Source organism: Corapipo altera, unplaced genomic scaffold (genome assembly GCF_003945725.1).
Source record: "Corapipo altera isolate COAL_440 unplaced genomic scaffold, ASM394572v1 23b, whole genome shotgun sequence".
In the NCBI taxonomy this organism is placed as follows: Eukaryota; Metazoa; Chordata; class Aves; order Passeriformes; family Pipridae; genus Corapipo; species Corapipo altera.
Genome location: NW_020884885.1, coordinates 9,410,235 through 9,437,247, shown reverse-complemented (window position 1 = coordinate 9,437,247; position 27,013 = coordinate 9,410,235). Strand labels below are relative to the sequence as shown.

General features: G+C 46.4%; 1 protein-coding gene across 4 annotated transcripts; it reads left to right on the top strand.

Moving 5' to 3' along the window:
- The first annotated feature begins 3,534 nt into the window (after positions 1-3,534).
- Positions 3,535-25,299, top strand: ARHGAP1 (Rho GTPase activating protein 1). Of its 4 annotated transcripts, none has more exons than XM_027642068.1 (14): positions 3,535-3,639; positions 4,437-4,608; positions 5,401-5,493; positions 10,608-10,637; positions 15,765-15,852; positions 16,067-16,198; positions 16,696-16,782; positions 17,415-17,513; positions 18,217-18,324; positions 19,502-19,578; positions 19,964-20,041; positions 20,584-20,712; positions 20,881-20,984; positions 21,545-25,299. In XM_027642068.1, the coding sequence occupies exons 2-14, from the start codon at positions 4,470-4,472 to the stop codon at positions 21,722-21,724; spliced, it is 1,344 nt and encodes a 447-aa protein (XP_027497869.1). In that variant the 5' UTR covers positions 3,535-3,639; positions 4,437-4,469; the 3' UTR covers positions 21,725-25,299. The 4 variants fall into 4 exon arrangements, with proteins under 4 accessions (XP_027497869.1, XP_027497867.1, XP_027497870.1 ...); XM_027642066.1 differs by having other exon boundaries at positions 4,425-4,608; XM_027642067.1 differs by lacking the exon at positions 3,535-3,639 and adding an exon at positions 4,303-4,322 and having other exon boundaries at positions 4,425-4,608.
- The last annotated feature ends 1,714 nt before the right edge of the window (positions 25,300-27,013 follow it).

Below are 27,013 nucleotides of genomic sequence, written 5' to 3'. Positions count from 1 at the left end.
GGCACCGGCACCGGCGGGGCGGGCGGGAGCTGTGCCCGGGCAGCGCGGCCGGGCCCTTCGTGCAGCACTGGGGCCCGGCGGCCTGTCCCGGTGCTGACGGGGCGGGGGAGCGGCCCGGCGGCGGGGCTGGGGTTGAGCGGCCCGGGCCCCGAGTCCCGAGCCCGGGCACTGTCGGGCGCGCCCTGTGCGGGGGCGGTGCGGTGAGGTGCGGTTCGCCCGCCGTGACCGCCCGGCGGGGAGAGCGCGGCTGGTGAAGCGCCGCGGGCACCCGGGCGGGGAGAGATGGGGCCGGGACCCCGCGGGGCGCTGGTCTCTGCTCGGTGCTGGCGGTGCAGGCGCCGCCGAAGCGGGGCCACCGGGCCGTGCTGTTGCCTGGTCCCGTCCCGGCGGGGCTGGGGTGGCTGCCGTCCCCGCGGTGCCCAGCAGCCTGGGTTGGTACACGTCCCACCTCCAGGCAGCTGGCGTGTGCTAGGGGAGCTTGGGGCTTTGTTTTAACAGTGTAAACAGCAAATCTGTGAGTCGTGTAGGTGAGTCTTGGGGTTGAGTCAGGGCTCTGCAAGGAGCTCAGTCAAAGGGAATGGGAGAGAACAGATGTGTGGTGGAGGCGGTGATGATGATGAAGAGAGGTGCAGGGCCCGCAGGGCTGTGTGTGCCCCGCTGCCTCACTTGCTCACCCTGTGTGACGGGTGGGTCCTGCAGGACACTTGAGAGTAGCTTCTGTACTTTGTGCTGCAGCGCCAGAGGGAACACTTGAAGAGCTCAGCACTTTTGCTTTCAGACCCTGCAGAGAACTACTAACAGGAGGTCGACTGCTAGCTGGGATGTGTTTCCAGCGGAACAGAGGTGGCCTTCAGCAAACAGATTGGGATGACTGGAGAACGAAGGTTGCTCAGTTAAAAAGCTGTTACAATAAAGCAGGACTAAAGAGGTTCCCTGAGCAATAGTGTGTCTGTCCTGAGTTGTCTGGTCACAGTGAGCCAGACAAAGCTGGTCTGGCTCCTGACCCTTAGGCTCTTTCAGAGTAGTATCAGGGTGGTGATGCTTTCAGTGATGCTCTCAGTGGTATCATCACTCCTGATGTGAAGGGGGGCTTGGACTGGACTTTTTGGTAGAGTCTTGGTTCTGGAGCTCACTCACTTGAGTACTCCAAAGGTCTGCTGCTGAGTAACTGCTCCCCTTTCTTGCCATGTACTTGATTTTAACACTATAGCAAGGTACAGGGAGCTTGACTGGTGTGTACATAAAACCAGACACTTGTGCAAATGAACCGAAACTGGGAGGAGGTGTGGATGGCAGCAGAGTCCGAAAACTAATTCCAGAACTGGGATTGCTTTGTATCTGACCATTGCTTGTTCATCTGGCACAGAAGAGGTCACTTGGCTTTTGGAATTCTTTATTGTAAGTACAGGTCCAGGGTGTGGTAGTGTATGCATGGTCATATTTTGAAGTGTAGAATTCCTTCTGAATTGATAGTATGTCTGGAAGGAAACAGGAAAAGGAAACTACCAAGCACGTGCAGGTTAAAAATAAGTGGTGGAAATGTATTGATACTGAAATTGCAGAAAAAAATAGTTTACGTGAACAGCAGTTACCGAGATGTTCTAGATATAAGTGAACTGTCTTCCCTGGGTAAATTCTGGTGGGATCTCGTATAAGGAATCTCCAGATCAGAATTTGTGTGAAAATTGTATTTTAATGGGCTGAGTTTTCTCTCCTTCAGCAGAATATACTGTTCTCCAGCACATCTCTGTTATCAAGAAAGTTAATTTTTATTAGACAGCAAGTGTTCATGTGCAGTATAGGTGCAGAAAATATACTTAAATGCTTGGGAAAAAGGAAACAGTTGGCTCTTTATAGCCTGGCAGTCAATAAACGCTTCTGACATCAAGTGTGATTCTTTAGTTTTTAAATGTTTGACTAGAGTTTTTACTTTTTAAAGCTGGGTATGTCATTTTTCTTACCTTACGATTTGCTATACAGGCTGTACCACTTGCATCTGGTCATGACATTTATGTAAAACAAGTGCAGTTCTTAAATTGAGTTAAACGTGGTGAAATGCTGGTGGTTAAGGAAGGTTTAGGCAAGAGCACTATCCAGGGCTCTTTTTGCAGTGTGTAGCCTACTAGTGACTTCCTTCTTCCACATGGTGCCACACTAAGATTAATTTTATGCTGCAGGGGAAATCCCCCAGTTTAATAATCAACTCTTCTGCCTCTGATCAGGTGCTGCAAGTTGACTGTGAAGCTAAGTGGTGATCCATGTAGGGAAAAGTGAGGACACTTGGCATCTTGCTGTCCCTGTGGCAGTATCGTCACTGCTCTGTGAGAGGATTTGGATTTGGTCCCTAGGCATTTCAGGACCTTGCTTTGTGGATGGGGTTGCTACTGGGCATCCCCAAGAATCTCACAGGAAAGGCAGCTCAATGGATGGTAGCAATTGAACTTGGGTCTTCTGTCCCCACCAGGGCCGGGAAATCCCTGGGAGCTGGGAATGCCGAGAGGCTGCCCTGATGGGGCATGGATGCTTCCTCAGCATGGGGTGCTGAGCTTTTGGGGCTGCTGAGCTGTCCTGAGAAATGCTTTAAGCTCACTGAGTCATAGGAGTCAATGCCTGCCGTTACCATAGAAATCAGATCATCTGCCAGGGGTGGGGAGTCCTTGTCCCTTGGCTCCACTGCTGCGTGGTTCCAGCATGAGCTCACAGTGCAAGGGAACCTGATTTCTTGCTCCTTGTCCCATCGAGATCAGAGAAGGTCAGGAAGGTCTTGCAGCCCTCACTATAGGGCAGGGAATAATTTCTCTTGGGTCTTTGCGCTTGCTACAGTGGTCAGGCCCTGTGTGTCTGATGTGGTGTCTTGGTGATCCACAGCCAATATATGTCACACTCTTTCATAATTTGGGAAACATTGCATTTGATTAGCAATAGCTCCCAGACCTTTGGAGCCCCAAAGAGGTGAAAACTGGTTGCAAATGGATGAGTAGCAGATAGGGGAGGACAGGAAGTAATAAGCTTGGAGTGATCCAGAGGGAAAGGGCAAACACTGAATATCCAGTTTCCTGTGCTCATAAAATGCATCCCCAAGCTTGGTCACAAGTATAGACCTGAACATGGATGTGACACACTTTCAAGTGCTCAGTGTCTCATAGGTTTTGGCCTTTGTGCTCACATCTGGGTAACTGTTGCATTGTTTTCTTTGGATAAAGAGACACATTCAAGCTCTAGGAATGGAGGATGCAAAATATCATTGCTCCCTCTCAGTTCTGCTAAAGAAAATAGCTTTACTCTGAATATACTTCTCACACAAAGGCATTGTGTCTCCTCAGATCATTTTTGAACCCTTTGGTCTCTTCATAATGCAAAATAAGCACAAACCTGTCTGTGAAACAGTGTTACAGAGACTCTTGCAGGTGTGAGATGTCATTTGGTTTTTCTGCAGTTCCTCTTGGCTTGGTGCCTGTTGACCACTGAATTACTGTCCGTGAGCAATCCAGATCTTCATAGTTGTCCTTTCCAATGTTTCCTTACTTCCAGGATACTGACTTCAGAGGATAACAGCTGTTTCCCCAGGGTTGTCCCTGAGAATTGCAGGTGGTGCTGTATGCTGTACGAGTTCCGGCTTTGACGCATCTTCTGCGCCAGGTGAGAGTGAGAAATGTTTGCAAACAGCAAATGCACTGAGCTTTCTGTTTCTTGGACCCTCTTAATTCTTTGGTCTCCTCAGTATTATGGCATGCTTCATGAAAAATACTCATTCTGGCAGTATGGCTTTAAATGAAAGAGGTGATTCCTTGCTGCTTGCTATCATGCTATCAAGGATTTACTGGGTGATCCTGAAAGGAGATGAGGGTTGTGTGTGTATTGTTCTTCATGTCTTACTAACTCAGCCTATGAAATCCTGTTTTAAGAAGCTGTTCACTTCTGTCTTCAGATCCCAGCACACAGAAGCACCCACTTCAGTGTTGTTGAGAGCTCTGTCTCTCCCTTATGGGTAGAAGGAGGGGGAGTGATTCCTGGGAAAGCTTCCAGCACTGGGCCAACTGTGGAAACAGCTGGGCTTTGTGCCAGCCCTTCGTAGGGAGGGGGAGCTCAGAGCTGGTACAGTGAGTGTGTCAGGCAGGGGCTGGTGTAGCCTGTCGCCTTCCTCAGCGTCTTGGTGCTGCTTCTGTTATAGGAGAGAAACTGCTCTTTACAGGGCTGTGGTCAAGCAGAGACTCCCTGGAGGGTTGGTACAGCTTCTGATGGCCTTTTGATAGCAATTGTCGTGAAAGAATCTGACAGATGTCAGTGCTTCTGGCTTGGAGGAGGAGGAGGAGTTCCTGGATGTAAAGATAAGGAAGTATTCGGGGAAAATCAGTGAGAAGAGGAAGAGCCTCTCTAGGGAGGTAAATTTGTGATCTCTGGCTCTCACCTAACAATCTTTGCAGTCCTTGTTCTAGGCACTGCAAAATAAACTGTGGTATTTGGGGACCATGGCTACAGACCCACTCTCGGAGCTTCAGGATGACCTGAACTTGGATGATACCAACCAGTCCCTCAGCCAGCTCAAACTGGCCTCCATAGATTATAAGAACTGGCCAGCAGATGAAGCCCCTGCTTTTCCCAAATCAGGTAAGTATCCTGTTTGTTTGGGATCTGGGTTTTGGCCAAAAAGCAATTATTGATCCTGCAGCATTGTGGTCATATCTACATATACGGAGAGCCTCAGCTCCATTTAAAAGCTTTATAGACACATTAAACTTGCACCACACCCAAGTGAATCAGCCTTGGTACTGAACAGCACTGAAAAGTGCAGAGCCAGCTGATGTAAATATACTCTTCTCATTTCTGTGCCTGACTACATTTTGGTGCTGACGGTACAAATGAGCTGTAAATCCTTGAGTGTCCTCTGTTACGGTGTCTTGCAGGATAGTTTGGCCTTCCAGACTGGAAGGGTCTCAAACTTCCATGTAGAAGGTGGGGCTGGAGATCTGAGTTGTTGCTCTGAAATCCTGTGCTATGAACTGCTGCCCAAAGACATCAGGGAAATTAGCTCAAGGGCATACAGGATGGCCATCCACCGAGGGACTGTATTATGATCCTTCTTCTCTAAAAAGCTGTGATGGTGTCCTTACTGTCCTTGGGTTTTGTCTTCGTGAACATTTGCGACATATCTGAACAGTCGTTTGAGAGAGTCTGAGGGATACATATGGACCTCGTACAACTGACAGGACTCTTCTGAAGTCATTGCTGCTCTTGTCCACTCAGAATTTCAAAAGTGGGTTTTCAAGATGTACAGGTGCATATGTTAGTCCCTCCCATGCATAACTGCCATTTTTTCTCATACCTCTTATCCCTTTTGTACCCCTCACTGAGGTGCTCCAGATCCTTCTTCTAACTGCTTGTTCCTTGTATTTTGTGCAGAGGACTCCAAAGGCTCCCCTGAGCCTGTCACTCACCTGCAATGGGATGATCCATACTATGATATTGCCAGGCACCACATTGTGGAAGTAGCAGGTAGGGGTCTTTCTGTTTTCTCCTTTAGATGTCTTTGCAGCTAGGCTGAGGGAGGGCCTTTCTAATGGGCTCTGTGGGTATCTGATGTTTGCCTGGCCCACGTGGCAATGAAGGTGGCACTGTAAAGGGAAGGAGCACCAAACTTCTTGAATGTTTGTGATATTTGTAGTTTTCTTTGACCTCAGTTAAACTTGCATTCCTTTTTGGCTTTTGCTGTCTTGATTATATTATTAGCGGGAGTCAGTTTCTTTTGCTGAATTGTTTTAGATGTGGCCCTTGATTATATCCTAAGCACAAATGTGGTTTTTGCATGATAGTGCCACAGAAATTACCTAGTTAAGCAATACAGCTTTTGAGATCCTCAACTGACTGAGTAATCCACAGTAGGTGGCAACTCTTACATCTGAGCAGTCAGAGCTTGCCATCCTGTCCAGAAACAGCACGTACAGAAATCTGAAATAGAGGGAATAGGCCCTTGTTTCACTACAACGAAAGACCTGATCATTCAGGGTCACAAGCATTTGGATTTTCTCTGTTGTTGTCTTGTCCATATTATTCTATTTATGCTAACCCCTGGTGATTTACTGCTGGGACCTCCATAAGAAAGAGTTTTGGACTATTTGTTAGGTTGCTGTGGTAAGCCTGAGAGAAAGGTAAGCCCAGTTTATCTTGTGTTCCTTGTTTAAAAAACCAAAAAAACAAACCACCTTTTCAGCCTATTGTGACTTGATTCATACTTTCTCCGTGATTATCTGTAGGCACCTCCTACCTCTCCCACTGCCACCTCCTACCCTTCCTATTGGCATTTCTCTGTACCCCGGTCCCTACCCCACATAGGAATTTGCAGTGAAGCAGAGGCACAAGCTGGAGTCCCCCTGATTCAGGGTTGTTCTGCAGCAGGTTTGACCAAAAAGTAGAGAGTCTCAGGCACTTTGGTAAGAGTTGTTCTAACATTGTTCTTAACTGGGCAGTTTTCTAGAATGAATTTTCTTTCTCATAATCTCTCATGTTTTGTCTTTCGTGGAACAAAATTTTAATGACAAACTCTAAATTTTGTTGTCTTTTGTCTCCTGCTAAGGTTGATAGGCCAGATGTTTAACATTTGGGCCATTATGTCTTAGATTTGCCACAAGTGCTTTCATTTGCGAATGTGCTACTAACCTACTTTTTCATGGGGCTGGAGTTTCAGGACTGGGATCTGCAGTCTGATCTTTATAGGGCTCTGCACCCTGGCGTCCCTGCTGCTGAAACTGGGAAAATGGTGGAACCCACCATTTCAGTGATAGAGTACTTGGAATGCAAATGGCAGAGGTAACTGGTGTTTCAGGACTCTGGGAATGACTGAGTTGAATGATACTGATGTTTGCTTCAGATGAAATGCTTAGCAGAGAGTTTAGATCAGAGACATTGATAAGACTGGAATGTCAGCCCAAGCCAAGGATATGCTTTGTGTGCTGCCTCCTGACATAAGCCCCACTCTTTCTGTGGGATTTCTGTTCCAAGGTAAGATGATTTTTTTTTTTTTTCAGAAGCTCTCTGAATGGAGAGTGGAAGGGTGTCTGAGTGGCTGTTGGAAAGTAGCCATTTGACACCGTCTAGGATAGGAAACAAAGAATTATCTAGCTTCCTGGAAAGATTTCAGGGTGGTATGGTGGCTGACTGGGAGCTCCACCTGCATTCTGAAAGGGATCTCTTCCCTGTCGTGGTTTAAATTTGTATTTCTAGTGAGGTCTCTGTCCCAGTGTCTCTGCATAGTGCAGAAGCAGCTCTGAGAAGCTTTGGTTCTTGGCAGTTGCTGGCCAGTTTTCACCAGTAGCTGATGGATCTGAAAGCATGTGATGGTCCCACACACTGAGTGCGGTGTGATTCCTTTCTTGGCGTTGGGAGAGCAAGGAGCACAGCTCCAGAAGGGAGGATTTGCTGTCACATAGTTTTGAGACTTGATGGTCTTTCATCTCCTGGAAGAAGGATTTATGAAGTTGATCAAAGGGCCATAATTGTAATCTGGGCTGTGGGGTGGAGCTGTTCGGTTTTTTTGGTCAATAATAAATAATTTTAACTGCTAAGAGAATCAGACAGGGTAGTTTTCTCTGGACTGTTGTTGGACGCAAACAATCTAGGAAAATCTGGAAAGATCCTATTAGAAAGAGCCTGGAGAATAAAAATCTCTCTGGACGATTAATATGAAACTGTTTGGATCTGGCTCTGCTGAGAAGTTGTGGTGCTCAGCACCTTCAGGTACAATGAACACTGGCCATGCCGAGCCTGAAACAAAATAGCTCCATCCTGATTCTTTTGTAAATATTACCAAATGGCAGCAAATCAAGGGGAAATTTATCCGTTCCACTGATTTATTAGCCTTCTGTCCCATGTCCTTCCCTGTTCTGCACTTCAGAGCAGAAAACATATGGCTAACTCTGTTCCTGCCTGCCCTGAAATATATTCTGGGATGATGATGCTATTTTGAGACAAAAGCAAAAGGCTGGTTCCCATCCTTGGGCTGAATTCCGTGATCCCAGGGTTATCCTGTGTGGTCAGAAAAGTAATTGTTTCTTGTGGGATGTGTGCATAGTGTTAATAACTTATTGAAAATGTAGTTTTAGTGACAAAAAGTTAGCACACTCATTTTCTATCTGACCTTAATTTCTGATTCAGTTCAAGGCAGGCTGGATTTGAATATCCTTTAGGCTCTCTGGCCTAAAGAGGGGAAAGAGTAACAGAAAAACATTTTGCAGAATATGCTGGGAAATAAGTTTTTGGTTTGTTTTTCACTTAAAAATAGCACAGCAGTTTCATGGAGACTCTCCTTTGTGTGCCATGTCCCTGTCTCTCCTGGGGACTGGGATCTTGCTGGAGCAGGCTGTCCATGGGGAAAGAGCAGGCATGTTGTTGCTGTCCCGTGCAGTGGTGTGTTACAGGAAGATGACAGCAAAAGGCATCCAGGCCACAGTTCTGAGGGAGTACTCAGAACTGGAGTATTGTTGGGAATCAGAATATTTTAGTTTTAGGAAACCTTCTTTTGCTTCTGGGATTCAATGCTTTTCCGAAGGAAAAAGGTGGTGCTCTGCTGATCCTTTCAGACCTGCCTTAAGGTGTGTGTTTCAGGAGTGTTTTACGCAGGCTCTGGAGGGGTTCTCTGTGTGGTTTTGCTCTTCTTAACTCTGAGTGCCTCTTTTTGTGAGCGTTGCAGCAGTGAAATTCATCTTTACACATGGCTGGAACAGAGGAGGTTTGATTTCACTGCACGAATGACTTCTGAAAAGTGTGATTTTTTTCCTTGCTCACATCACAGCATTTGGAGGAAACGCAAGCTGTATGGGAAGAGCAGGGCTCATAACAGCTCTGGCAATGTATTCCTTCCTCATTCTGCTGCCCAGTCTGAAATACTGGTCTCTTCTTTGTGGTCAATATACAAAGCTATGGCTATGAGGTTCATCAGCATTCCCACTTTACACAATAACTGGCTTGCTTTCTTTTGGGATAAGTAAACTGGGGCTTAACATATGAGTGGCACATGAATTTCTCACTGCCGTGGGAGGCTGCAAGTTGGTGTATCAGTGTTCAGGAAAGAGGCCTTCACTGTTTACTCCAGCTGTGTAAGTAATCCCTGCCCAGTGATTTCAAAGCTTTGCTGAAGCTCAGAGCATATTTCTGCTACGTTTTGTGGGAAATCTGGTGCGTCACACCATTAATTGTCAGTCTGCAGGGCTGCCCTCGCAGAAAACATGTGATGCTAGTGTGTGTAAGACCTGTGATTGAAGTGGGAAAACTAGATGGAGAGCTAGGAGTATACCTTCTTGCATGTTACTAGATTGAAACTGCAATTTCAGCAGTGAATATATTTTCAGTGGTGAATCTGGTACCAAACCTACCCAAAAAAACATTTTGGCTGGCTGTTGGCTGCAGGTGCCAAAGCTGTAACTAGTGCTGATGATTTGCTGTTGGTGATTGACATGGGGAGGTAAAATCAATTTTGGAGCAACAGTAGCTGTTGTTTCTCTAGTAGGCAAAGGTAGAAGTGGCAGACAGAACTTGTATTGAAGGTGTGTTACAATGTGTCTTTGGGGGCTAATGGGCTCAGCAAAGGCCCAGTAGTAAAGGATAACAAGGGTCCTTTTCCCTTCCAGTACGGTACATGGTTATCGGCTCCATTAATACAGGCTGCCTGCATTTCTGCTGCTTTTGGATATAGTTTCTCGCTTTGACCTTTTGTTTGTTTGGTTGGTTTAAGAATATTTGTATGATACAAAATTATGAGTTGCCTCTGTAGAATTGAGCCCATCCAAAGCAAGCCCAGCTTGTGTACCACATTTTAATGTACAAGATCAAGGGAAGGGAGAGTATGTAAGGAATTTTAAGTTTCTAAGGGAGACTGAGGGAATGGAGAATTTCTTCCTAGAGCCCTGCTCTGATCAGGCTCTTGTCTTGATAGGCCCATGTGGGTCAGTTGAGTATATAGCTGTGAGAGATGGAAAGGGGCTGGGTGTGACAATAAATGCCTTTGTAGACTCCTCCCTGCCCAGAGAAACCTTTTTTCCCCTTTTTTTTTTTCTAATTGGCAGTTTATTTTTTTATTCAGAATCTACTAAACTTTTTTTTTTTTTAAAGCTGTGGGTGTGTTAAGATATAAATTGTCCCATCTTCAGGTTATTAGTGAAATTTAGCTTCTTGCAAAACAGTCTGTGGGATGTGGTATTCATATGGTATGATGCTGTTCTCTGTACTCTTCTGAAGTTGTTCAGAGGAGTTGACATTCAGAATTAATTGCAATTAACCCTTTTAAAAGTGGCAGTAGAGCAGTTGCCATTTTGGTGGCAGGGGAAGTGTAACAGTTAGGGCCAGAACTTTGACTGTGATTGTTAGAATTAGGTGCAAATTCAAGAAAGAGATTTGGGAATCAGGGATTGCTGTTATTGCCTCTAACTGTTAGATTAGGTTGCTTTGGAGAGGAGCATTGGGGAAAGATGAAATGGAGGGAGGTTGTCTGCTGCAAGACAGCAGGTAGATGCATCCCAGTAGCAATCTGGCTAGACTCTGAGACTTTACACTCAAGATTACGTTCTGGGAAAGGGTGCGAAGCTTGGCTTGCTGTAACTTTTTTTCTGTTCCTCCAGACCAGGGTGCACTTGATGGGGCCCAACCAGGTAGGTAGATTTTTTGTGGCATTAACATTTGGTTCTGTAGATCATGGTATTCCTTTAGCATGACCATGGCCTGTAGCTGGACTGTCTCAGGGGAGCCCAAACTTTGCTCAGCCTTAGGCTGCACTGGCAGCTTCTCAGGAGTCCAAAGGCTGCACAAAATTGTCATCTGAGGGCTGCACCTCTGCCTCGGGCACAACAGAATCATCTGAGCCAAATTTGGCGTGTGTGCTTTTACTTTGGGCACTTTGGGGCTCATGGGTCTTAGTGTAAATCCTGTTCCTCTCCTGTCATGGTGGTGGCCTGCTTGGACCAGTTCAGTTTGAACTCCAGTTTACCTTGTTATCATGTGTGCTTTGGAAGTTCATAGGATTGCTTCCTATTCCCTCACATGATGTGCTGCTGCACTCATGTGCTAAGCAGCTGGCACTTAAACTGGATTCTCCATCTGAAAGCAACTGTTATCTATTTCTCCTCCATTTGGCTACAGAGATGTTGTGTTTTGGTAATTCGTTCACCCGAAGCTGTGCTAGACTGCCCTGTGCTTGCTGAGCATTTGTTAATACTCTCCGGACTTCAGTCCTAAGCCGTAAGAATTTGGCTGCCGGTGCTTTCATGCTTCTCAATGTAGATAAACCTTCTTTTGGTGTGAAATTCTTTCTGCTAAGACCTTCACACAGTCCATGGAAATGCTGATTCTCACTTCCTCATTATGTGGACTCTTCTCCCATATTTTCTATGTTCTCAAACATCCTCCCATTTTGCATTCTTTAGTTTGACCCTCTAATATACTTTTTTGTCAGTTAAAGCTATATTCACTTGGTAAGGCTTTCTGATTCTGGCAGTGAATTTGGATATTGGGACTATCTAGGTGGAAGATGTCATGTATTAAAATAATTCTACTTTGAGCTCCTTACCTTCTTTTCCTACAGGGCTAAATCCACTCTGGAATTCAATAGGCAACTAAAATCTACTATACTTAAACATTTCCCAGCTGTGCCATAAGCTTGGCAGGAACCTGAAGTTACATTAGATACATTTTTTTACTGGCAGTGGCTCTGATAAACATCCTAAGCTTTGTGAAACTTGTGTAGCGAAGTCCCAGTATTCTGTAGTGATGCCCTCTCCTTGACCCTGAACTCTGTTAACTTTGCTGTTTTACCAGTAACACAAGCTTTTGGTGGCAAGTTTTATCCATCTGCATCCTCTCAGCGTCAAAGTACCCGGCTATTTGAATCTTTCATCAAGGTGGGCACTCAACTGAGGTTACCTGATGAAGGTTGGAGTGAGCAGGGTCTCTGTACAGCAGTTAAGCTGCCTGCAGTCATGGCATAAAGGCTAATGGATATATTTCAGGATATATAACGGATATATTTCTATTTACTTAGAAATACATAACAGGATTGCAAGCCAGGAATGTATTTTCCGCATTTGCTGTGCAGATTCATTTAGTAGAGTCCTGTCTCAGGACAGCATGGTTATCTTGATTTGAATTTCTGCTGTGACAGGTTTTATTGCTGCGGGTGTCAACATAAAACATTAGCCTCAGTATTTAAACTTTGACCCTTTTAGGATTTTCCTTGCCCCTTGTCTCAGAAGTGCCCTGGAGATGCTGCTCTTTGGGCAAGAAGAAAAACTGATTTGGGGCCTTCAAAACACTATAACAATGTTCAGGAGAATTAGCATGTCTGTCAGTGCTACAAGTTAATATCTCTTTAGATGAGCAGCTGTCTTGTCTGGAGAGGCTTTTCATATTGGCTACTGTCTTGCTCTTTGTTGTTTTAAAAGAAAAATAATCTGCATTGCATCCTACAGAAAGGTAGTTTAATTCCAGTGTGGATTGAAAATATTGCAAAGTTGGGGTACTCTGTGGATACTAATGGTATATAGTTGCTTCTTTGTTGTTTTATTGTTAACTATTAAGCATTCCTCATCTGGGAGAGATAGGAGCCTGAGAAGCTGAGTGATTACTTCATGGTCTGTAGTTGTGTTTAATGGAAACTCGAGCTATTTGCAATTGCAAACAAGGGGTGAAAACCTAGATACCTAAGATTAATATTGCAAACAGGAAAGAAATAGTACAAGGGATGGAGCATCTGGGAAAGATCAAACCTGATAAGAATCTGTTCTGTAGGAGGCAGAGAGGCCACCTGCAGGCAGTTTCCTTCAAGAGCCAAGAATGCATGGAATGGGCTTTAGGTTCTTGTTTGTAAACTGGAACAACTGATTGTTCAGCTTTGATGCTGAATTTTGAATTTTGTCATGTCTGGAAGAACCAGATTGGTCAGATATATGTCAAGTGAAAACAAGATTGGCAGTTGGTTGTTTTGAAAGTTTCTCTGTTGACAGGCTGAGCTCAGTGTGATGAAACTGGAGCAAAACCCAGAACTCGGTAGTGGGCATGCTGGTTCCTTTGTAGGTCTCATGCATAAATTCATTCTGATTTGGAAGGCAAAACAGGCCACTCCTTTTTCAGTCATCCAGGGGACTATAGATTATCTTTTGCTGTACTCAATTCTGGAAATTGTCCAGGGGAAACATGCCATCTCCCCTTTGGCAGAATCATGGATTGTCTGTTTATTCTTCACCAGCAATCTCAGACCTTTTCACCAAGGCTATATAAGGAACAAAATTCTTGACTTTGCGTAGGCCCTGCCGTAAGCTTTTATGCAATTCCGGAGAAAGTTGTTTAAGCTACGTGGTTCCTGACTTGTGACTTGTCAGGTCTGGAAATCAGTGCCCAGGAGCCTGAGATGAGTGTGTGGCCACACACAACGTGGCATGAACATGGTGCTGTACTGAATGCTACAAAGGCCTGCCTTGATAAAGGTTGCAGTCGGCTTTTGGCCCTCAGACCATCCACTCTGGCTTGAAATGCAGCCTCTCAGTTAACTGAAGATAGCACCTGTTCTGAATTTAGCACAGAGCTGTGATCTGTAAAGATCTTTTGTCTTTCCGACCATTCTCTTTCATCACTATAAAACTCAACAGATTCTCAAATGCTACTGTCTTCTTGGTGCTCTGTGCAGGCAGAACCCTTTGTCCTCCAGACAGAGACATACGAGTTGCTCAAGACCAATGGGAAGAGTCACAATGTGCTGTATTCCTTGCCCAGGACTTTGTATCCTGCACTTAGTTTTATAGACAACTTAAGTACATTAGACCCGGCCCTAAAGCTCATAGCAACCTACCAAGAAACTCTGGGCTAGGCAGAGAGTGGGCTACCATGGGATATGCAATGTGATGTTGGTCTTGTGGCCTGGCTGTGACTGTATCTGGTTGTTCCAGATGAGCCTTGCATCACTCTCTCCTAGTCCTGCATTCTGGGTCATTCGTCCTCCCTAATTGCCCCTTATCTCCGCATGTGTATGTCAATGTGATGGCCTATGCCACCCTTTTCCTGATCTGTACCTAGTGCTGCCTCAGTGTCCTTAGCTTTTGTAGAATTTCTGGCTTGTGTGCATCAGTAAATTCTGTCTCTTGTGTTGTCTGGTGAGTGACTTGAACATGGGACTTGTGAGGAGAAAATAAAAGTGAACAAGTAACAAGAGAATCCGTTCTTCTGGCCAAGATGGCGGTAAAAGAGGGTTAGCAGCATCTTAATGTCATTGCTGGTATGTGTGAGTTCTCTGGCTGCAATTCGCAGCACCAAGTGCTCACCTGTTACTAACGGGCAGTGTTCCCAGAAATAAGGTTTGCTGTTCCGAGATCTCAGTTGCTCAATGGCAAGTGTAGCCAAGCAGTAGTTGAGGGCCAGAGCCCATGCAAAGGTAAGAAAATGGCTGCATGCTCTGAATATTGTAAATGCACATGGGGAAAAGGATTTATTTTGAGAGGAATGATGTGTTGAAGGTCTGACCTGCATAAATATCGATCCTTGCTGCTTTTCTGTGCTGTGGTCTGTATGACATAGTTGTGCCGTAGGGGAGGAAGGAGTGTGTTGTTGAGTATAACCTCAATAGCCTCTTCCACTGTTCCACTCTCTTTCTGTTTGACAAGAAAACACAGCTTTCAGAGCAGGGTGAGTAGCTAAAAAGATGGGATGACTTTAGTCTTTAACCCTTCACTCTAAAGGAACCAGTTCATCTCCACTGCTGCTTTCAGACTTTCCCTCAAACTCTGTATGTTCTTACTTATCTAAATTTCTAATTCCCTGAGCATGTTTGCTAAGCTTGGCCATGCGCATCTGCTTGGGTTTTGTTCATGGGACCGAGATCTCTGCTGTCAGAAGTCCACTGACGTTTAAGACTTGCTTTGGGGAAAACTTGGCTTGTTGTCTGAAGCCTCAAGTGATGGCTGGGAGTGTCCTCCCTGAGATGAGAGTGCTTAATTTGGCTCCAGTATAATGGGGGCTGTTTTCTGCTTGTCTTTTACAAAGAATGCTTTGTTGTGCAGCACTTTGCAGCTCCTTCTGGCTCAGGCTGGGAAAATATCTCTGGATGGAAAAATCTAGGAAGCAATGAAGAGTTTACTTTACAATCCCCTTGGAGAATCCAGCAGCCCTGTTTGGTCCATCTGTAGAAGAGGCTTATGATGATGCTTGTTCCTCATCTCTAGGATGTGACTGGGACTGCTCTTTCTCTAGGAATTTCTTGGTTTCCAGAGTATGAAATGGTTTGTATTTTGCGTGCAGGACTAAATTTCAGGTGAAGCAAGAAACAGATGCACCAGACTCTAAGCAGTTAATCTGGGACTATGTGTAGGATGGAAGGAGTGGTTATTGTGCCTGTGAGGGGCAGTTTTCCCTGTGCCTCCCTGGATATATGCATCAGGAGCAGTGCCCAGGGACAGTTTTGCAGGTTTAATGCTCTGAGCACTCTACTTTGTATTTGCCTCCATCTCTATGTGCCCCGAGGCATCCTGGCTTCCAGTGTTTTTCTCCTTTCGGGGCTGGAGCAGGGATTCTGTTCTCCGTTCTCACTGTTGACTTGCCTGGCCCTTGGTGTTCTGGTTTCTGCTCCCATACTAGTCCCATGTAACTGCTGAAAATCAGGTTTAGCTTTGCTGGCAGCTGTGGCAACCCAGCCTTCTGCCTTGTTATGGTGGTTTCTCATTCTTTCTTTACCCCTTGCTGCCAAGAGCACAGTGCAGTCCTTAAACTCTGTGTAATCTCTGGCATTTCATCTGCAGGTGATGACAAATATGGAAGAAAAGTAGTTTTGTTCAGTGCCTGCCGGATGCCCCCAAGTCATCAGCTAGATCACGTGAAACTGCTGGGGTGAGTAGTGTCTTAGTAGGCTACTGTTAACTTCTTAAACCTGATCTAATTCTTAGGTGCTGGATTCTTGGGGCCAGCTCTATCAGCAGTAGCTTCTTTAGCTGGATATGTCCTCCCATGTGCTTACCTCCATTGCTGGGGATGCAATGACTCCGAAAGGAAAAACCTTTCTGTAGCAGAGCATGAAGTGAGTTCAGCAGTTGTCTCTTCTCAGGTACCTGAAATTCACACTGGACCAGTATGTGGAGAGTGATTACACACTGGTGTACCTGCACCATGGCCTGACCAGTGAGAACAAGCCATCCCTGAGCTGGCTGCGGGATGCCTACAGGGAATTTGATCGCAAGTGAGTAAGGCTGCAGCAAGCAAGGATATAATGTGCTGTTCTGTAGCCTAATATAGATGATCTTCCCTAGACTCCTTGTGTAGCTTGGTGATCATAATTTACCATCACTTAATCCCCTGCTTATAAAGGTGGATTGTTGTTCAATGCAGGCTGAATCATGGGATAAAAAACTCCTTCTGTAGTTACATCCTTTAGGCCAACAGGCAAGCAGCAAAACCAGGACCTGGTGCAAGTGCGTCAGCTCCATGGTGTAATTGTTGCTTCCTGGTGAGGCTGCTCATGCTTTTTGGTGAATCTTGGAATACAGCAGAGCATGCCCTTAGGCTGCTGAGTGGCCTGACACAGCTACAAAGCATGGGAGAGCAGAGGCCATGGGTGCTGGGGAGTGGTGAGGCTCAGTGCAAAAGGAACGGAGCAGCCAGGGTGTCTTAATCTTGTGGAAAGGTTGGTTCCTCTGCTTAAAGTGCAGCTCATCGTTACTGGGCTTCTCTTGGCAGGTACAAGAAGAACATCAAAGCCTTGTATATTGTGCACCCAACCATGTTCATCAAGACCCTGCTGATTCTCTTTAAGCCTCTGATCAGGTAGGAAGCACTATAGGAGGATCACCCATATCCTCGCTCTGGGGGGGAACAGTGGAGCATTCTCAGTTGGGCACAAGATGAACCCAGGCTGCCAAGCCTACCCTGGAGTCTCTCACCTTATGCTATCTCCTCCTGTTTCTGAGCTCAGAAATATTCAGACACCAGAAGTACCACTTCAGGAACCTCTACAGAGTTTGCAGCTCTGTGCTGCTGTTTTCTATCCAGCCAAGTAGAAGTGAAAGGTCAGGCTCTGCTAGTAATGGAAAAGGAAGTGAGAACATCAGTCCAAATTACATTTAATTTATTGTGTTGCTGACTTTGTAACTCTGTAAAATAATTGAGACCAAAACTTTCTCAAGGCTACTCTTCTGAACACAGGAAGAAGAAATCCAGAGTTTTAAGAAGTCTGCTGCTGCTAGGGCCTCTAATGTGACTTGGAAAGTCTTAGCATCTCCTGGTAAAATAGATGGAGTTGGAGAGCTGTGTGGGTGATATCTCTGCTGCTTGGCCATACGTGCCCCTTTGCCCCATTAATGTCCCTTGCAGACCCCTGATCTCCTTTCCTGTAAGAAATCAGTTCTGTTACTGGATTTCCTGATTCCTCACATACCTACCTTTCTCTTGTTTTTCAGCTTTAAATTTGGGCGAAAGATTTTTTATGTGAATTACCTTAGTGAGCTGGAGGAGTATGTGAAGCTGGAACAGTTGGGAATCCCAAGCCAAGTGCTGAAGTGAGAATACTGCCTGTCTCCCACTTGCTTCGGGCTCTGTGAGAGGGAACTTTTCTGGAGGAGGAAGAGGAGGAAGAGATTGTTCCACTCAGGCAGTGATTTTGGAGGGAGTGGTGACAAATTGCTTTGAAGACGGTTGTTTCTCTCCATACTCCTTCCTGTGTGTCCTTGGCCCCAGTGCCCAGTTCTGTCTTTGGGTTAAAAATCCTCCTCCAGTGGAGCACTAATCCTGCCTCTCCCACTCACCCCTTGGGGACTTTCTGCAAGATGCTGACTTTAACACTGACCTGGAGCTCATGGTGTGCATCTGCTGTGTCTGGACACCTGCTTAGCTCACTCCGCACAGTTCAGCTTGTCTTTGGGGCTTCCCAAAGTTGCCATAATCCCAGTCCTACCAGATTGATTCCCTGTCCCATACACACATTCACATTTGTCTCATCACATCCAGTGCTATCCTGGCCTCCTGCCCATGCTGTCATCCTCAGCTCCTCCAGCTCTTGATTTAGGATAGCTACTCCTTTCTCCCTGCTTTTTTTCTGGCAACCAGATATTTGTTCTTATGCTCCAGAGGTGCCTGTCCTGTTTTTGCATAGGTAGAATCAACCATCCTAGGCTGGAGCATTTACCAGTGGGTGTGCAGTACTGGGTTCATGCACTTTCTGGGAGGTGGAGTGGCTTTTTACTAGTCTGTGTTTTGCTACAGATATGATGAATACCTGAGATCCCTGCAGAAACCTTTACAAGTGCCCCAGAAGCCAACACCCCCACGCCCACCGCTGCCAAACCAGCAGTTTGGAGTCTCGCTCCAGCAGTGAGTATCTGTGGACTGTGTTGCTTTTGCCCTGCCTTGCTTGATGAGAGGTCACTGTATTTATAACAGAACAGCAACAAAAATGGCTGTGAAATTTTTTGCAGTTCAAACTTCCTACAAAACTTTAATCATTTTCCTGAGGAACTCCATGCTCATGTCCAGATCCTGACTGACTCAGTTCATTTCCACCCGCTTGATCCTCAGGTTAGATTGTTTCTGCAGCTAAGGGTCACTAAGGGAAGAGCAAAATAAGGGCCATGGGGACAGCTTTATGGCACTAGAAACTTCCTTTTAAGCATAGCAAGTCGTTAGGAGGCAGGATTAGTGCTGTTTTGATTGAGCAGTACTGCAGTTCTGTTTCTTAATTTTGTTCCATATCTATTTTAAAAGCACTTCTATTCACCCTTGTACTGAATCCCACTCTCAATTCCTGCACGGTGACACAGGCAAACACAGACACTGGGCAAGGGCTAGTGATACTGAGTAAGTGTTGAAGGTATTTTTAACTTTGAGTGTGATTTTGCCTCCTTGAGGAATGAGGAGGAGCCAGTACTATGTAGCCAGACAGAACCTCCAAGGCAATCTGGGAACACATTCCCCAGCTTCAATACATTTCCAAATGGTGTTTCCCATGGTGCTGTGTGCCTGAGCTTGTTAGTAGCCTCAGAAGGGGGAACAGCTCCATGCTATTGAGTGGTTTGGACAATCGAATGTAAGGGTGGCAGCGAACACCTTGGCATCGCTAGGTTTTCCCTGACAGCCATCATGTTGATAAATCTTCTGTCACAGGAGTAGGGTGGCTAAAGTTATTTCTCTCATGTCACCTGCTTTCTGCCCTTGCTCCTATGGGGAAGGAAAAAAGAAGCTTAACCCTTTTCACCTGATTCATAATTAGCAGCCTTACCTTCTGGGAAACCCTTTGCCCTGGCACCTAGAGGCTATAATTTTTACAGGAGATAGAAAAATGTTCCTGTGGTCTAGTAATGAGCTCATACTTCCTCCATTGAATGATGTGGCATGATGGGTGAAGAGGATAGAAGGCTGAATAATGGCTGAACCAAGGACTGGGATAGCAAGATCCTATGTGGTACAGCTTGTGTGGGCAACTTCAAGACTTGGGGGCTGCATGCAGGGTGAGGAGGACCAGTCATATGTAACCTTTTGTCTCTTACCACAGTCTCAGGGAGAAGAGCCCTGATCAGTCTCCCGTTCCTCTGGTGGTCAGAGACACTATTGCTCATTTGCAGGAGCATGGTAAGTGTTTGGGGAAAGCTCCAGCCCCTCTCAGATCCATGTCAGTGACCTCTCCTCCACCCAAGCTCCCGTCAAGAATGTGGTAGGATAAAGAAGAACAGCAGTCTAGAATAAAGTGTAAAGCCTGAACTAGGTGAGTTAGCCTTCAAGAGAGATTGTGCAGGGCTTAGGAGACCTCTTTCTTCCAGGAGTCCATACTCCCACTTGTATAAGAGTAGCAAAATGCTCCTTGTATCCTCTGTCTGGTAGTGGAAGCAGAAAGAATTGCTATACTCTAAGAAACAGACATGTTGACATCTGCCTGAATACCCCACAGCATGGATTTATAATTGTTAAGGCCAGCATTTTTGAGACTTTCACATGGCTGATCTTTCTCACTTCACAGCTCTTGCTACAGAGGGAATTTTCCGGAGATCAGCAAATACACAGGTTGTCAAGGAGGTCCAGCAAAAATACAACATGGGTAAGTGCCCAAACACATCAGAGCCCCTCTCATTCTCGAACTACTACTGTCCAACTGGAACTGTGTTGGAACTAGTCCATCATGGATCCACTTCTTTGATAGGTCTGTAGGCAAGGCCTCATCTCAGGGTATGACCTGAATTGCAAGGGAGAAGCATCTGATACTTCTGCTATGTGGAAAGCATATTCTTCCCCACTCATGTTCCCTTCCTGTGCTTTTTTTATTCCTGAAAGTTTCCCTGTTTCTTGGGGTGGCTATACCATCCTAGTAGCCTGGTTATACTGGAGGGACTGAAGATGACCAGGAAGAAATTTGGTCATGTTTCATTTGATGCTCCTAAAGATGTAGTGCTGGATTCAGCATTGCCTTGCATAGGACTTTGGGATACATTTTTCCACTCTGCTAGAAGACACAGTACTTCAGTTTTCTGTGTTCTTTAAAATACTTCTTCCCTAGTTCTGGACTCTGACCAGCATGTCCCATCATTTGATGGAAGTCCTGCTTTTTCCATTGGGCACTGAGTCTCTGCTCTACTTTCTCAGGTGTGCCTGTAGATTTCCAGCAGTATGAAGATGTCCATCTCCCCGCTGTGATTCTCAAGACTTTCTTGAGGGAGCTACCTGAGCCCCTTCTCACTTTTGGCCTCTACAGCCATGTTGTCAGCTTCCAGAGTGAGTTGTAACAAGTGTGCTATTCCCCGAATGTTGTGCTGGCTAAGGGCAAAGATATCTTCGGGGGGGCATGCTTGGGATACCCTGTGCTTGCAAACAGGGCTTTTATAAGGATGAGTACTGAGGATTCCTCAGGGACCTGCTTGTCCTGTCTCTCTTGATTTTTAGGTGTGGAGGAGGTGAATCGCGTGGATGTTGTTCGCAGAACACTCCAGACTTTGCCAGAAGAAAACTACCAAGTGCTCCGTTTACTGATAGCCTTCCTGGTGCAGGTGAGCTATTCCAAAAGTGAGCAGTTATATACTAGTTCAGTTGCCAGTGCATTGCATCAGCTTTTTGACAGCCTGCTCTCTCTTTTTCTCTGAGAGGAAAAGCTAGGGAATTGCCTTTCTTTACCTTACATTCTTCTTATACAAAGATCAAGAATGATCATGATGAATTAGCCTAAGCAGTTGCTTCTCATAATGCTGAGAGGTGCAGGCAGGCCTTAAGCCTAAGAGGTACAGTGTGGTCTGTACCAAGGAGGCTGAAAGCTCCCCAGGGTGGAGGTAGAACTGCAAAATACCTGAGTAAAAAAGGGGTCTCAGATCTGCCTTACAGAACTTTCTGCTGCCAAGGAAAGCACTGCAAGGCTATTCTAGCAAGAGGGAAGATCATGATCTCGACTTGCAGAGATATTGGCTGACAGTGTCCTGTTGTTATAATATGGTCTGGTCAGCTTTTCTCTTCTCATTTGCCCTGAGAGACTGTCAGCTCTGGCTTTGGGGAGAGTAGAAGGGAGCTGCTGGGCTGTTCTGTAGGATTCACAATGGTCTCTTTCCTTCTCACATAGGTCTCTGCTCACAGTGACAGAAACAAGATGACAAATGCCAACCTGGCAGTTGTGTTTGGCCCAAATCTGCTGTGGGCCAAAGATGTAGCCATCACTCTAAAAGCCATCAACCCCATCAATACCTTTACCAAATTCCTGCTGGACCACCAGAAGGAGCTGTTTGAGGATGCAGAGGCCTGAATCCAGGCCAGCCCACACCAGCACACTGTGCCCACCTTCCCCCTTCTTTATCTTGGAGCTGTGACCAAGCTGTCTCCAGTACAAAGGGACCATTGATTCTCTGGGTGATGAGCAGAGTGAGGGCTGTGGAGATGGTGGTGAAAGTGTGCAAGTAAGTGTGCAAGAGACCTACAGCTCCGATGAGCAGGGGAGCTGGTCTCCCAGCTGCTGAGAGTGGAGTCGTAACCCACCTGTGCAGCTCCTCCAGGGCTCATCACCAGTCTGCTGCCCTATCAGATGACCTGCCTTCCTTTCTTCCTTCCCTTACATGCAGTTTTTCTGCCCTCCTGGTTCCTTCCTCAGCAAAGGTCTTTTTTGTTCAAGCTTCCCATAGCCCCAGCTCACCTCCCCTGCCTCAGCTGGGCTGTCTGGGCTAGGGCAGGCTTGCTGGGTTTTGTGACAGAGACATTCTTACTGCGAGTGCCATCTCTCAGCACTAAATGTGCATCCTGCCTTTCACCAGAGGCACCTAAAGCAGGGAAGGGAGCCAGCAGTCCTTGTGCTTCAGGTAGCAGCATGTCCTGCACTTGCAAACACCACTCTGTACCCCCAGCTTTTGGCAGGCAAGTGAAGAACAGGTTCACAGCAATGGGCTTTATTACCTGTCAGACTCCAAAACAATGAAGGTGAATTTAGCCCAAAGCCCAACCTCTCTGGGGTCACCCGCTGCAGATACTATTCAGTGTTTGCTGGTGTAGTGGATAATATGCCTCCCATAGTTACCCAGCTCAGGCATGTTTGTCCTTCCAGCAGCAATTCCAGCCTGGCTGTGTGGAGGTGCTGGCTGGGGCCCTTTGACAGCTGGTGAGTCTGAATGGCAGGGAGCAAGTGCCCTGGTGGCCTGTCCCAGCAGCAGCACAAGGCCTCTTCTCCCTCTGGCTTGTGTATCTGTGCTGACTGGCATGGACCACCTTGAGATGTATTTTTGAGCAGAACTTTCCCCAGCACAATGTAACAGAGAGCATGGCCTTGAGGGAAGGTCTGGGGACTGGGGCCAACCCTCACCCTGGAGTGCACCAGGCCTGGATTACGAACTTCTGCCCAGGTACTGAGCACTCACGTGCCAAAGCTGTGAGGGAACAGCTATTCCATGCCAAGGGCCTTTGCCCTGTCTCCTCAGTTCATACTTTACTTCCTACCATGAAAGCCTGGTCAGATGCATCCTGTATGCCCTTGGCACAGCTGGAGAGATTGGGTAGCCCACAAGGCAGGCTCAGAGTGGAGTGGTCCTGGCACCATCCCAGAGCAGCTGCAATACTGTTATGGCATCACTGTTGGTTTTGGATTGCAGCATTGCTGTTATCTGAGCTAAAAGAGATCCCTCTCCTTAGCCTGGGTCTCTCAGGGTTTTAGGAGGGAGCTTCTAGCCTTACTTCACTGGTGTGATGTATCTTTATATCTTGTGCCCTGCATGCCTGGGCCAGCCCTCCCTGCTGCATCTGGCCACAGGGACAAATCTTTTGGACCAAGCAGAACTGGTTTTTAAAAAGCTACTGGATGCTAAATAGAATTTGCTATTTCATAATATTTTAGCCTGCTTATAAATACTGACCAAAGTTTGGTGCCCCTGTTGTAATCAAAATAAGTGACATCTGTCACAGGAATTAAGAAGATTGCTCTTTTTGCTAAGCTCTGGAATGGGAATGGGTGCAAACATAGGCAGCTCTGCAAGGCAGCACAGGTCCAGCCAGCTGTCTTGGAGGAGGCACACCAACATGTGGGTGGGAACAGTGAGGAAGAAACTGAGCATTACTAAGACTAGAGCAAGAGATGTTCTAGGATAGGACTGGATCTGATCTGTTATAGGTACTGGGAGATTTTGCCCTAAGGATGCTACAAGGGGACTTCCAAGTCTCTCTCTTCCAAGAGTAGGAGCCTTCCTTGTTTGGCCAGGATATGAATTGTTTCATCCTGAACAATTCACAGCAGTAACCAAATAAATGTTTTGGAGGTAGAGATAATCTGCTCCTAATCCACCTGTGGTCTCTCCTACAGTAAATTAGCACATCTGATGTGCTGTGGAGGAGTAATCTCTTGGGGTGGACAGTGTGGAAAGAGGTGTACTTGCCCCAGTGTTTAAGGGGCAAGGCTGCAGAGGCTGAGGGAGCCCAGTTCAGCCCCTCTTTCCCTGCAAGCACCCTGCTCTGTGTAGGCTTTGGTATGGGGAGAGGGAGATTTGGTGCTCTGACTGTATTGGCAGCTGATGCTGGCCTCCCCTCCATCTCCCTATGGGAAAGGCAAACCCAACTAACTTCCCCTGCAATGAACAAGCCCAAGCTCAGCAACTTGGAATCAAAGTGCCTGTGTGCTGGGGCATAAGGCCTTGGCCCTATGCGCTCCCTGAGGAAGGTGGCACGTTCCAGCCCTGCAGAGTAGCAAGGAGTGTTCCCTGCCTAGTAGCCAAGGGAGCAGTCCTGGAGTAGCTCCTGCCCAGAGGGAGAGCAGGGATTGCTGCTAATGTCTGAGTTCTGGCTGGAGTGTGGTGGTTTATTTTGGGGGTTTTTTTGGATTTTTTTTTTTTTTAGTGAATTCTTGAAATAACATTTCCTTTTTTAGCAAAACAGAGACTGGTGTATCCCCTGCAGGCAGGGATAAAAGCCTGCTCCAGTTCAGTGCCTGGTGGGAGCAGATTTGGAGAGTGTTCAGGAACTGCTACTGCTCATGGTGGGAAAGTGCTTGCAAATCCTGGAAGGGACACAGTGTAAATATCCCCTTTCCTCTGCTGCTCCTTGTGCTGGAGTTGCTGAGGGCTCTGGAGCAGGCACAGTAACCAGAGTTGCTTTTGCTTCTGCAATCTGTTCTCCTGAATGCCTTGTATTGAAATATCCCTCCTGTGACTTGAGCAAGGAACTGGCCTGGGCCTGCCTACAGCCTTTGCTGGGTGGGTGATCACCAGAGCCTGCACCTGCCAAGGCCAGGGGCTTAAATTCCCTCCCCACCTGGTCAGCCTCCTCACACAGGCAGGGTGCTGGCTGGGCTGGGCTTCTCTACCTTGTATAGGTGGGAGGCAGTATCTGATTAGGTGCTGGTCTGTGTTGGTTTTCTCCTTGCTGTAAGCTGCCCTAGGGTCTCTTCCCTGGCTCTTTCAGGTTAGCTATTAGCCATTTCTCCCTGTGGGGGTATTTGTTCTGCATCAGCCTTCTGCTTTGAGCACCTAGAACATTCCCCTTTGCTAAGCCTCCTGGTGTCTTAATAGCCTCTGATCACTCCTTGGCCCAAGCTATGTATTGGCACCAGAGCTTTTTGGTGGTGCAGGGGGTCGGGCCGTCTGGATGCCTTGTGGCAATGTTTGCTAACTCGAGAGAGAGCTGAGGGCCGGTTTGGTCCCAGTTTCCTCTTTATGCACAGGGGCTCCTGTGTGAAATTTTTGGCTTTGCTCTTGTTGGTGTTCCCTGCCTTCTTTTTTGTTAATGTTCGTCAGGTGCAGGCCTGGGGTTTTCACAGTTCACACTGTTTATATTCTGCTAATCTGCACCAATCTTATATTTCACAGTTTGCACTTTTTGTATTTCAATAAAAATCAAAATGTAATCCCAGATCCAGGTGTGTCTGTCAAGTGGCAGCAGCTGTGGCACATCTACAAGAAACAGAAGTAAGGCTGGCTATGCTGCCAGCCACAACCATGCTGACAGGGAGGAAAGAGAGTATGAAATGCCTCCTATGTAAGTAACTCTGGGAAGAAATACTAGTTTGCAGGAGCCTCAGGCTGGAAACAGAGTTCAAACAAAATGAATTATTGTAAAGTTGGCTCTTTCCTGAACAGGGCTGCGCTTCCATGTTACCGTCTCCCTGTCATGACGAACAGTCTGCCTAGGATTGCCCTTTCCAAGAGGCAGACCCAGCAGTTGCACAGGTTGTGGTATCACCAGGTGCCAAGTGGGGGCCACCTGCAGGCTTTCCAGTTAGGATTAGCTGGCTAAGTTTATCCTGTGGCCAGGTAATATGTGCAGCACAGGTCTGCACCTTCTCATCTCAGTATACGTGGATTATTAACTCCTCAATGTACAACAGTCTGGTTAGGACCACTGCACTCCACCCCTTGATCACATACAGTTAACTATCTTTTCCTAGACTCTCTTAATTTGCTGGTAAATTTACATCAGTAAGCTTTTTTGTTAGAAGCCAACAATTAGGACTAGAATAGAGAGTGCTGAAGCTAAAAGCATCAGCATCGGGCATTAGCCTGAGTGCTGGCTACTGGCCTTGTCAGGATGATGGGTTAATGCTGATGTCAACTCTTGCATTTCTAAAAATGTGCTGCTTTTCAGCTTTTATTGTTGATAAACCATTCAATTAAGGGCTTCCCTGTGTTGCCAGTTCTCGTTCTGCATGTTGACACTGGCCCCTGTAAATGGGGCTGTGGGGGTTAATATGCTGACTACACAGTGAGATCACAAACCTCCTGTGAGTGCAGCAGTTGGTCCAGTTTCTGGGCTTGGTCATGGTGACCTGCCTGTCACTGTGCTGCAGCAACATCTGCTCTGGCCTCAGAGGAGCTGCAGAACAGGTGCATCTGTCCCTGACAGGGATCTGACATTGGCAGGACCTATGCTAAGTGCAGTCACATGGGCAGTACTGAACGCAGTGTAAACACCACTGCAACTGGACATGTTTTCATGAGTAGCTGCCCTGTGGCCTTATGGATATTATTCTGAGAACATTTTTCTTTTTATAATAACATACAACAGGCTCATAAGGGGAGGGCATTTAATTGTTCCTGACTTTGGTGATTAATCCTACTTCTGTGGCTGTTTGCTTTTTCACGTATTTGCTGATGGTTTTTCCAGTCCCATGTCTTATTGGTGATGTGGTGAAAAGGATGGATACTGAAGGCCCTGTAGTAAAAGTCAGATCCCAGAAGGTGGTTTCTGTGAGTTTGCCAGCAATTTATCTCCCCTCACTCTACAGTGTCTTTTGTAAGTGCATGAAATGACACTCATAAAAACACAGATATACAAGCATGTACTGTAGACTGCAGTGGGATACTCCAGTTTACTGCGTTATCTCCTGAAGATGTAAGAAAAGATTGCTTTTAATAGTTACCCTTGTACCCCAAGCTGGAATATTTCCTGTCATAGAAGCTTCCAATATACACAGTCTTTTTTTTTCCATTCCTGCCATTTTATCCACTTTGTCTTTTTTATAACAACCAGACACCCTTTACACTGCAGCTTAAATCAGCAGTTGTTATATTTACAGATTTTACCATCTTGTCTTTCCTTTAAAGGGAAGGTATTGGCACCTTACATG